This window comes from Nicotiana tomentosiformis, chromosome 3, assembly GCF_000390325.3.
Source record: "Nicotiana tomentosiformis chromosome 3, ASM39032v3, whole genome shotgun sequence".
Classification (NCBI taxonomy): Eukaryota; Viridiplantae; Streptophyta; class Magnoliopsida; order Solanales; family Solanaceae; genus Nicotiana; species Nicotiana tomentosiformis.
Genome location: NC_090814.1, coordinates 7,795,264 through 7,807,180, shown reverse-complemented (window position 1 = coordinate 7,807,180; position 11,917 = coordinate 7,795,264). Strand labels below are relative to the sequence as shown.

The 11,917-nt window shown below is 37.7% G+C and overlaps 1 protein-coding gene across 1 annotated transcript; it reads right to left on the bottom strand.

Moving 5' to 3' along the window:
• Positions 1 to 1,751: 1,751 nt before the first annotated feature.
• On the bottom strand, positions 1,752 to 5,882 carry LOC138907317 (uncharacterized). Its single transcript, XM_070197911.1, has 5 exons — positions 5,663 to 5,882; positions 4,341 to 5,621; positions 3,523 to 4,046; positions 2,887 to 3,316; positions 1,752 to 2,308 (listed from the first exon to the last, which is right to left on the bottom strand). Exons 1-5 carry the CDS (start codon positions 5,880 to 5,882, stop codon positions 1,752 to 1,754), a joined length of 3,012 nt encoding a protein of 1,003 aa, XP_070054012.1.
• Positions 5,883 to 11,917: the final 6,035 nt, after the last annotated feature.

Here is an 11,917-nt window from a genome sequence, read left to right as displayed (position 1 = left end):
TTTTCATCTATACCGGTATTGGTGAGCTCGGTTCGAGACTGATTATTTTTTTTATTTAAACAGTTACCATTGATCATTGATGTGTAAAAGGTTACATATTGAGTTTGGCATCCCAAACTTTGTACATGATCCTTGAGATTTGGCTATCACTCTCTATCCTAAGTAAATGATGGCAAAAATAAAGTTAGCTCAAGGAGGATCATAGATGATGTTAGTTGGTTTTGTGTGTTTGATTCTGAAGGTAGGTAAGCTCCATTTGTCCATATTTACTAGTCCCCTTATGTGGCTAGGCAGATCAGAGAAAAGGTTGAAGATCTTGTTTCCTTCAATTCTGTGACTCAGAGTTGCTAAGTTATTGGCAGGTCTATTAGCTTCTCTGAAGCAGTGATTGATGTTGAAGCTGTGGACTTCAATCATTTTCTGGATCTCTTTTACTTGGTTACTGATATTCCATGGAGGTTTCCACTCCCTTTTGGCACATTTGACCATTAGGAGTGAGTCAGACTCTCCTATGGCCCTCTTTAGACCTCTGTCGGCACACCATTTCAAACCAAAGAGTAGTGCTTCAGCTTCTGCATAATTATTGGTGCCTACTCCTAAAGAGATGGAGTAGGCAGTGATGAAATTTCCTTCTTGGTCTCTAATAATACCTCCCCCTCCATATTTCCCATTAGAGCAACTTTCATCACTGTTCAGTTTGACTATTTGAGCAAGTGGTATGATCCATTTTACTGGGAAACTGCTAGTTTGTTGAATGTGTGCGTCACAGGCTATGTATATGATGCTCCAGCTATCTCTAATACGAACTCTGCTAAACTGCTTCTTGATTATCTGCAAAAAGAAAATAGTGATATTAGAACTGGTTATATATATTGAGGGTCTAGTCCCTTCAAACTTGTTGCAGCATCTTGATTTCCAGAGCTCCCAGCAAATGATAAGTGGGAGATTCTTGGTGATGAATCTCGCGATTGGATTGGAAGATTTGTGGTTCCACCAACTCCAAAGAGTTATGTTCAGGCTGTTGAAATTCCAGCCAATACCCAACGGGCCAGCAAATTTCCTCCAAATTTTCCTAGCAAGATCACCTTGACAGAATAGGTGATTAATGTCCTCAAGCTCAGTTCGGTTGATGGCAGGGCAACAACAATAACATTGGGGGTTTAGAGTAAATCCAAACCTAGCCACTCTCTTGTCAATGTAGAATTTATTACCAACTGCTCTCCATAAGAGAAAAGGCATCTTGAATGGTATGTCCTTTGTCCATAAGTTGCTATATAAAGGGTTATGGTCATTCCTTTACCTAATAGAGTTCCAGGTCGAGCTGATGATAAATTTTCTTGAGTTGGAAAGGCTCCAGTTAGCTTTATCATAGCTATTGATCTCTAGTTTAATGTCCAAGGATAAAAGATGAGATTTGGTGTCTTCATTTGGTTAAATTGTGAGCATGTTCCAATTCCAGGTGTTGTGCTATAGAATTTCATTCAGCTTAATGTTTGGCAGGGAGACCTCTGTGGAAGTAATCTTGTATAGAGGTCACAATGGGCACCAGTTGTCGAACCAAAATGAGACATCTCCTTTTCCAATGTTCCAAACAATATTGAGCTCCATTTCTTCTTTGATGTCACAAATGGCTTTCCAGTTTTGTGAGTTCCCCTTATTCCAGTTAATAGTAATAGGGTGCTTCAAATCACAGTATTTAGCAATCATGAAGGACCCCAGAGAGAGTTTGTTGTTCTAAGGTGCCACCACTGTTAAGCTCTAAAATCTTTACAGGTATCACTGAGCCTCCTAAAATTAGCATCACCTTCACAATAAGGGTAGCACAAGTTTTTCCATGCAGCCCAGTAATATTTTCCTCCACTATCTTGCCCTGACCAGAAGAATTTGGCTACAAATTTCTCTATGAGCTCTAATGTTCCTTTTGGTGGATTCATTGCTGCCAGTAGATGTATAGGGAGAGCCAGAAGAACATGTCTGATGAGGATGGCTCTTCCCCCAGTAGAGAGGAGTTTGGTATGCCATCCTCTGATTCTACCTATGACTTTGTTCACAATATCTGAGTAAAATTCAATCTTGTTTCTCCCTGTTGTGAGAGGGTATCCCAGATATTTGATTGGGAACTTTTGGTATTTCATGCCAGTGATAGCCTTTATTCTGTTGATAGTAACCAAATTGGTCTTGGTGCTCATTGCAAAACAACTCTTGTTCTTATTGATGAGTTGCCTAGAGATCTTCTCATACTCAGTTAAGGTACTTAATACCAATCTCATGGACCTCTTATTTTCATTACAAAATAGAATGGTGTCATCTGCAAAAGAAAGATGATTAACTTTAGGATAATTAATATTCATGTAAAAACTTTCGTAACCCACTCTATTATAAAGATTGTTCATCATATGAGAAAGAATTCAGCACTTAAAATAAAGAGAGAAGGGGAGAGAGGGTCTCCCTGCCTTAAGCCCCTCTCATATTGGAAGAAACCATTTCTTCTTCCATTAACCGGCACAGAATACCAATTATTGGAGATGTACATGTGAATAATATCAATCCATTGCTCACTGAGGCCTATCTTCTTTAAAAGTTTTCCAAGGAAGATCCACCAGACTCTGTCATATGCTTTGGTCATATCAAGTTTCAGAACAACATTGCCTCATTTATTTGGTTTGTTGATGTCACTGATGATCTCATGTGCAAGGAGTATGTTTTCTGAGATTGATCTCCCCTTTATGAAGCCAGATTAGTTCCTGGAGACGACCCAGGGTAATATGCTGGAGAGCCTGGCGTTGAGAATTTTAGAAATAATTTTGGAAGACACATTACAAAGGCTAATTGGCCTAAGGTCCGAGAAACTTTGGGGGTGATCAACTTTAGGAATCATGATAATACAAGTGTGAGTGTAGAATTTGGTAAGTGTTGAGCCTCTGAATACAGCTTTCACAGCATTATGCACATCCTCAGATATAATGTCCCAACACTTGTGATAGAACATCCCACTTAGGCCATCATGCCCTGGGGAGCTATTGGCATCTATGGATAACACAATGTCAGTGACTTCTTGGAGAGTAGGGATGGCACTGATTCTAGTGTTATCCTCATCAGTAATACATCTTTCAATGCAGTCTAGTTCTCTAAAGTCAGTGTTGCTGGAGTCTTCTGAAAAGAGGTTCTTGTAAAAGTTCACAACCCCCTCAGCAAAAGACTCATAATCTTCAAGCCAGTTACCTTCTCCATCTTGAATCCTTCTAATTGTCAACTTTCTTCTTTTCTCTTTAATAGTCGCATGGAAGTAGGCAGTATTGGCATCACCCTCATTGAACTATTTAACTCTAGATTTTTCGCTCAAAATAGAGTCATGAATCTTTAGGTATCTTATAAACTCTGCTTTACTCTTAGAAAGTTCACTTCTATTCTCTGGAGTATTATTGGTCATGCAGATCTCTTCTAGTCCCTAATGAGGTTTTCTAATATTTTAGGTTCCTCAAAGATATCTCCAAAGGTTTACCTGGACCATGTACTAAGTGCCTTAGTAGTGTTCTTGATCTTCTGCTGCAGGATAAATAAGGCATTGCCTTGGATGTAAATACTCCAAATATTCTGTACTGTCTGTATGAAATCAGGATGTTCAGTCCAGAAGTTGAGAAACTTGAAGTATCTGGCTCCTTGTATATCTTCGTGATGCAACTTCACTAGAAGTGGAGCATGATCTGAGCATGATCTGAGCAGGATCTGGATAGGTGTGTGACAGTTGTCTATTGAGAATATCAAACCAATCAGAATTATATACCAATCTATCGAGTCTTTTTCATATAGTGAGGGGCGGATCCCTATTACACACCAAGTAACTTTAGCACCAGTAAAACCAGCATCTGGTAATCCACACTCGTTGAGACATTCTATGAAGTCCATGCTTTCCTCTAGTCTATGAGATCTGCCACCCAGTTTCTCTTCTCTATTAGTAATCATATTAAAGTCACCAATGACCCCCCAAGGATCTTGGATGGTAGTAGCTAAGTTCCTTAGATCTGCCCATATCTCCCTTCTCAGTTCTTCAGAGCATTTAGCATAAACAATCGTTAAAAGGAAGGAGGGGCAATTATTGTGATTAGCCTTAATGTGAACATGTTTTTCTTTGTCTTAGAGGATATTAATGTTGATGTCATTAGTCCAGAAAGTCCATACCTTGTTAGAGCAATTAAAGAAGGCATGTTGTATTCTCAGCTTTCTTTTGAATTTCTCAATCTTGCTACTATCCACCATAGGTTCTTGTAGGCAGATGAGAGGAAGTTAATATTGAAGTTTTAAGGTTTTGAGTCTCTCAAGAGATCCTTTGGACCCTATACCTCTGATATTCCACGATATTGTATTAATCATGGGAAGTATTAGGATTGGGGGGGCTTTGATCTGCCACTGAGGAGTCAATAGACTTGTCTTTGAAAAATTATCTCCCTCCAATATTGTGTTGATTCCTTGGGGACAAGTTGTTGATATTGGAAACATTAGTCTGCTCCTTGTCTCGAAAGCAGAGTGACTCCTCAGGGTAGGATTTTCTGATATCCTCCATGATCGCTTCATCATCTGATAGAGATTTTTCAATATCCCTTCAATACATTCCATAAACATTTCACCAGATACCATATCCAATTCTTGCACTTGGCCCACTGGAACATTAAAAAGCTCTTCCATTGAGTCTGGGGGTTCAACCTCAGGATTTTGATGTCCGTTTCCCTCTTTCTTCTTCAGTATATCCAAATCCTGGTTCTGCATTTGAGTAAAGTTTATGGGGGTCCATTGGGGTACAGTCTTGGGTACTTGATCCTCTCCCTTAGTAGTAACCCCTTTAGTGATACTAACTTTGTCTTTGAATCTCTGTTTCTTGGAAGGCATCCTTTTGCTATTATTGGCGTCATGACCGTTCGAGGAATCCTTGTTGCTTTTTGCTTGTTGATCAGTGTTCTCCATATAGGTCGAGGGTACATTTCTATTCTTCCTAACTCTAAGGTTATGGTGGTGCATTTCGTTCTTGTTCTGCTTTCTTTCCTTTGTTTTGTTGTCGTGTTTTCTGTCCCATCTGGAGTTCATGCCAAAGATAAAGTTAGAGTCTTCCTCAATTTTTCCTTGCACAATGTTCTCCTTATCTGTGCTAGTCTTCATCGTTTGCTCCATTATTTCCTTCTCAGCTAGTTGATTGAACATATTGTCATTAAGCTGAAAGTTGTTACCTTGACTTATGACTTGATTCTCCTCACTGATTTGTGGGCTCTTTGGAGAAGAACTCACATTGATGTTGTTTTTGCCTTTTCCTTTTCTTTTATCCACTTGTTGCCATCCTCCCTTTAAAGTAGATGTGGAAGCCTTGGTGACTTGTTTGTCGCTCATATTTGTATCGACTTCTATTTGTTGTGTTCCATGTTTTGTACTGATGGTGCTAGAAGTGGGCTTATTAGGACTATATATGCTGCCTTTGTTAATCTGGTTGTTGTTGTTTCTCTCAGCCTGCTGGTTCCTCTTTTCTTCTTCTGCTAGCTCCTTATTTTGGGTATCCACATGATCAGTTTTGGGGGCACTTTGACAAACCTCCCTTATATGACCTTGGATTCTACAATGAGAGCAAAAAAGGGGGACTATTTCGTATTCAATTTTTGATTGAATGTCTCCAAGATACCTTCTGGGTTCTGAATGGCCACCTGAACTTCCGTGATCAGAGGTTTCAATAAATCTATCTCAATTCTCATTTTTGCTGTCGTTGGTCTGGTTTTTGTCTGAGTGGCTTTATCCATGACAATTGGTGTTCCAATAGGCCCAGCAATCCTACAGAGGGCTGCCCACTCGTAGTAATGCCATGGAAGATCTGGAAGATTGATCCACACCGGTGCTAGAGACATAGCCTTGTTTGGTTTGAAATTAGCGGTCCACCTCTATATCTTCATGGATTGGTCGTCACCAAATTGTATAAAGGTATATGAAGCTATTAAATTGTAGTCTTCTTCATTCTCAACATCAATGAAGACATGTTTAGCATCTTTGGCCCCAATTTTCACATGCCCTTTAGTAGGCACGATTCTTGCGAAATCTGCCCTAATTTTGTCAATTTGGGGGAGATTTTGATCGAAGTTATCTATTAGCGTCCATTTGCAAGTCTCAGCTAGTAGATCATGTTCTTCATTTGTGAATGTTACTACTGGTTTCCCGTTGATGATTTCATGCTTTCTGTGTTGGAGTTTGATTCTGGCCTTATTTGTAGATTGCTCCTTTAGCCCTAGGGCTCCTCTGTAAGTAGCCTGATCTTCTGGGTTGGGATTTTGCCCCAAATTCACAACTTGAGTGTTAATGTTATGGTTTCTTTGGGAATTTGTGGTAAGGGGTGGGAAATTCATAACATCTGGTGGATCTGGGGGCTTGTGTGTGCTCGTTCCTAGTGGAGGAACGTAGAAATTCATGACTGAGTTTCGATGGAGATAGTTGTGTCCGGCTAGATATTAACGTTGAGTCGACGTGAGGAGAGTGACTATTTTATTAAGACTGAAACTATCCAACTTATGTGATTTGAATTTATCTTGTCTTTGTTTATTCAATAACAACTCAATTTATCGTTTTGTATCAAATTAATCCGTGTATCCTTAAAACTACTTACAAATATAATTGTTATCCGATTTTGAGTGTAAATAACCATATTATTTAGGCCTAGGATAAAATCAAACCCAACGTCATTAACTTTAATAATTTTAGTAGGAACAGATTAAGATTTTGAATTAATATCACTGTACCAATTATAGTTATTCATGACAATAGGTATTACTTTGGTATGATTATCTAATTTTAGAACACTTCAATTATAAATATATGCTTACTGCTCAAGTCGATAGCGATGTTGAGTTTTCACCCGTTTTCCAGTGTGTACATACTTTTCTTTGATAAGCAGGGATCTATTATATTAAAATCATAAAACAGACTTTACATAGTCAACGTTGCCCAAGGGGACATTACCTACTTGGCTATTACATAACATAGTAATGTCACGTAGGACATTTTTGTTTCCAATATGCAAGCTTAGTGCATGCACCTTTCCTAATATTCTTAACTAGGTAGATAGAACCTTCATAGTCACTGGATAAGACGTCGGTTACAAAAGGTCGTGGATAGTGCATAGTTTCGAGATCCCTGCCATTGTTGACACGAAGAGCATGCTTAGCCAGCTTGTGAGCTGGTTTGTTGACCTCTCTGAAGGTGTGCTCGATCGTTTGCACTCTCGTCTGGTACATCAATAACCTGCATTCGTGAATAATGTTGTTAAGCAGTGTGTTACCATTTTGTAAGCAGTTAATGACATCCGTAGAGTCTGATTCCACTTCTAAGTTAGTGAATCCTTGTTCCATTGCAAGATGTAGGTCTGTCTTTAGTGCCATCAGCTCAGCATGCAAGGGAGATAGGCCTGGTAGAGACCCCTGGAACCCAAGCACCCATTTACCATTGTTGTTCCTGAATAGCCCACCAAAGCCACATGTAGATGTTTCTTCATTAAAGGAGCCGTCAGTGTTAAGCTTAATATGGTTACAAGTAGGTGTAAGCCATTTTACCGAGATAAATTTTTTTTGCTGTGGTATAGTTTCCTTTTCTGTGAGGAGTTTATATTCCACTGCTAGCTTGTAAGCATATTGCATAAACGCTTTGTTAGTAGTGTTATTAAAAAGGTTATTATTTCTATTAACCCAAATAGACCATATAGCAAAGGAAAATATTTCTTTCCAATTAATGGTTCCCTTTATTAGTAAACAGTTAAGGTCATGAATATTTGTTAGCCAATTACTCGATGAATCCCAGCTGATTATGTTTATGCCTAAGTGCAGTCAGAAATCTTTTACGGCTATGCAGTGCATAAAAATATGGGTAATTATTTTCTTATCATTCTTACAAAAGGTGCAAGTAAGGTCAATGTTTATACCAATGTGGTTTAAGTAGGTTCTCATAGGGAGTTTGTTATGAAAGCATTTCCATAGTAAAAATTTTATTTTGTTAGGACAAGTCAGTTCCCAAATCCAAGTAAAGTCCTGAGTTATGATTGGGTGAGTATCTAATAGATTATAACACAACTTACTGGTAAAGTGACCATTAGTGGTTAGTGACCAAATAGGGGTGTCGCAATTATTGGAATTAGGAGTGGTGGCTTTTATTTTATTTATTAAGGGTGGATGAAGCTCCATAGAGATTTTTGATAAGTCCCACTGATTGTTAATCCATAAGTCCTTAATGGTTAGTAAGTTATCTTTTTGGGCAAGGGGACCATAGGTGCATTGGCGTAATGGTGGGGATTAGTGGATCCAACGAGTGTTCCAGGTATTGAGAGATGATAACTTATGGGTATCCAAGTAATTCCTTTACTACAAATATCCCATCTATGGATAATGCTATTCCAAATAAAAGAAGAATTTTTAATATTCTTTCTATTACCATGAAGCTCATGAATAGTTTTTACCCAAGAGGAATGAGCATTTGATAGGAGTCTCCAAGAAAGGTTGGCTAGGTTTACCAAATTTTTGCTTTTTGCCGTACGAATCCCTAATCTACCCTCCTTTTTGTGCTTGGTGATGGTGTCCCATTTTATAAGATGTAGTTTTTTGGAGGTAGTATTTGTGCCCCATAAGAAGTTACGCTGGATTTTGTCAATATTTTTAAGAGTCTTTGAGGGTAAGAGGGTATACTGCATAATATGATTAGGGAGTGTATTTAGGCACGAGGTAGCTAGAGTGCACCTACCTGCCATTGTGAGGCAGTTTGATTTCCAAGTAGCTAGTCTTGCTAGCATGTTGTCAATGAAAAATTAGAAATCAGTCGCTCTAGGCTTTGGGCAGTGTTTGGAGATAATAATTTTTAATTTGACCCTATTAATGGATTGTCCTGACATTGAACAAAATAGATCAAGTTAATGTTTAATAGTTTTTATAGATTTATTATTAATCTTGTTCATTAAGGTAAGATCATCCGCAAAGAATAAATGCGATAGTTGGTAGTTATTTTTTCCTATGGTTATTGGATCCCAGCATCTCATATCTACTTTGTGGTTGATGAGAGAAGACAGCATCTCCATACATAGAATAATTAGTTCTAGAGCCGTTAACTGGGATTGTAATTTTTGATGAGGAAATACAGTTCATAATAAGTTTCGTAATGTTTAGGGGGAAATTAAAGAAAGAGAGGGCTCTATAGATGAAGGACCATTCAAGACAATCAAAAGCCTTTTCTAGGTCGATTTTTAAAAACATATTGTGTGTTTTACCATGATACTTATTCATTTTGAGCATGAGTTCTTGAATAATGATAGAATTGTCACTAGCCTTCCTATTTTTTATGAAGCTTGATTGATAGGGGCTAATGAGGCTGTTTAGGAAGGGTTTTAATCGATTTGACATTACCTTGGTAATGATTTTATAAATTGTGTTACAAAGTCCTATAGGCCAAAAGTTTTTTAAGTTATTTGCATTGGGAATTTTTGGAATAAGACATAGAAGAGTGTCATTTATACCATCAGAAAATTTTCCACTGCTGAAGGCTTCTTTACAGAGATTAATCACATAGTTGCCAATTATGTTCCAATAATTCTGGAAGAAAAATGGGTGAAGTCCATCCGGACCTGGAGCTTTGTATGATTTAAAGGAGAAGCAAGCTTTAATAATCTCCCCGTTTGTGAGAGGTTATCTAGTGAGGATAGATCAGTCTTGTTATGACTTTTTGGATCATATCTTATAGCATTCCAATCACTGGAGGTGTGTGTTGTTGTGAAAATGTTACTAAAATACTCTGTAGTATGGTTAAGGATGGCCCCTGGATCATCGATTCAATTATTATTATCATCTTTAAACAAAATAATTTTATTTCTTCTTTTCCTATTGGTAGCCATAATATGGTAAAATTTCGTATTTGCATCTCCCTCGTTGAGCCATTGAATTCTAGAGCGGAGTTTCCAGTAGTCTTCCTCAATTTTTAGGATGTTATTAAAATTAAATTATAGGGCAGCTTCCAAATTTTGAAGAAAAAGGCTGGAATGATAAGAAGTAGAGGTTTGAATACCTTTGAGCCTAGCTAAAATTCATTTTTTCTTCCTAAATATATCACCAAAGGTTTTGTTTTTTCAGTTAGTGACATGATCTTTAAAGGTCGATGAAGCCATTACATAGTGATTGTTAGACCAAGCGTTAGTAACTAATTCTTTAAATTGAGGGTGCTTGCACCAAAAAGGTTCAAGGAGAAAAGGTTTTGGAAAATTATGGTACTGTTTAGGTATGAGATTTATGAGTAATGGATTATAGTCCGAATGAGTTTTGGGGAGATGAGTTGCAGTAGCATTTGGATAGATTTGGATCCACTGATCATTTTCAAGACTTTGTCAAGTCGTTCCATAATTAGACTGTTGTTACTAAATCTATTATTAGACCAAGTGTATCTACTACCTTTATAACCAAGATCAAGTAGATTACAATAATTGATACCAGACCAAAGTTTAAAAATACACCTACGGTTCAGTGGTCTCCCTCCTAATTTTTTATTTGTTTTAAAAATATTATTAAAGTCCCCTCCCACTAGCCATGGCCCTTTATAGTTATCAGAAATATTTTTAATATTTTTCCACATTTCGTCTCTAGTAGTAGAATTAGTACTAGCATATATTGATGAAAATAACCATATGAATTTAGTAGGACATACCTCAATGGTTGCATGGATTTCATGATTTTTACGGACAAAGTTGTGAACATTGACCTTAGCATGGTCCCATAGAACTACCATACCACCAGCTTGACCATCTGCCAGGACTTCAATCATATCGGAGAATCCAAATTCATTTAGAAGTAAAACATGGGATTGCATTCTGGTCTCAAAAAGTGTGACCATACAAGGGATGTGTTGCATCATTAACTCTCCAAAGTTCCTCCTAAAATCTTCATTATTTCCTCCCCTTATATTCCATATAATGATATTAATGGGACTAATCATATTAAAATCTTGTGCATGTGCATGACCATTTACCACCACATCCTTAGGGGTTGTTGAGTTTCTCCTTAGAGAAGGAACTAGGATCATTGCCCTGTTGCCCACCGTTGGATTTTGTGGAGGACGTATGTCCATTGAGCATTTGAGAAAATTCTGAAGGCATGCAAGTATGTGCCTCTTCTCTTGTGTTTCCTTGAATAGGAGCATTTTTACCTCGTCTAGGTTTGATAATTCCACCATTGATTCTCCTACTAAGTCTATTTGTTCGTTCATTTCGTTTTTCATTAGGTTGCATACATTTGGAACTGCTGGAGGGTTGAGATTCATTTTCTCCATATGCATTTGCATGTTTGGGTTCTATGGTTGTGGTTGGGGAGGTGGTGCTGGGTGTGGTGCCTCCCATTGCATTAGAATAGGATTGAGGACAATTAGGGCTTCCGGTGGAAAGAACGGAAGATCCAATCCTAGGTTTTGTGGAAGTATGGGAACTGGATTGAAGGTGGGAGGGAGATTCCATTGTGCTCTCATTTCTTGCACTAAGTTTGGATTTAGTTGTGGAGCTAGTGGTCGTAGAATGCTGTTCACTCACACATGATTCCAGTAATTGCTCATTGCTAGGTGAAGACCCTCGGTCACAAGTTGTGCTAGGTATCGTGGATTTTGAATGAGAAGATAGAATTTTAAGTTTTGATTTTCATTAATAAAATCGGAGTATCAAATATATTTGATTAATATCTATTTACTTTTCTATTCCATAAATAACAAACTATCTTCTATATTAGTGAGTCTAATAGCATAAACTAAAAAAAATGAAAAGAAAAATAATTTCATAATCTTAAAAGATCTAAAGAGATTACCAACCTAGATTACAGAGAGTCTAAAATTAACTTTGGGCGGGCACCTATTTAAATTAATTTCTCGAATTAATTTTGGCATT

What these genes read in the sequence shown, in the direction of transcription:
- LOC138907317 (XM_070197911.1), bottom strand. Translation starts at nt 5,882, where the DNA reads ATGTCTCTAGCACCGGTGTGGATCAATCTTCCAGATCTTCCATGGCAT. An exon ending in GGCCATTCAGAACCCAGAAG is followed by an intron (nt 5,622 to 5,662) that starts GTATCTTGGAGA and finishes AATACGAAATAG; the next exon opens with TCCCCCTTTTTTGCTCTCAT. An exon ending in AATATCGTGGAATATCAGAG is followed by an intron (nt 4,047 to 4,340) that starts GTATAGGGTCCA and finishes AATGCTCTGAAG; the next exon opens with AACTGAGAAGGGAGATATGG.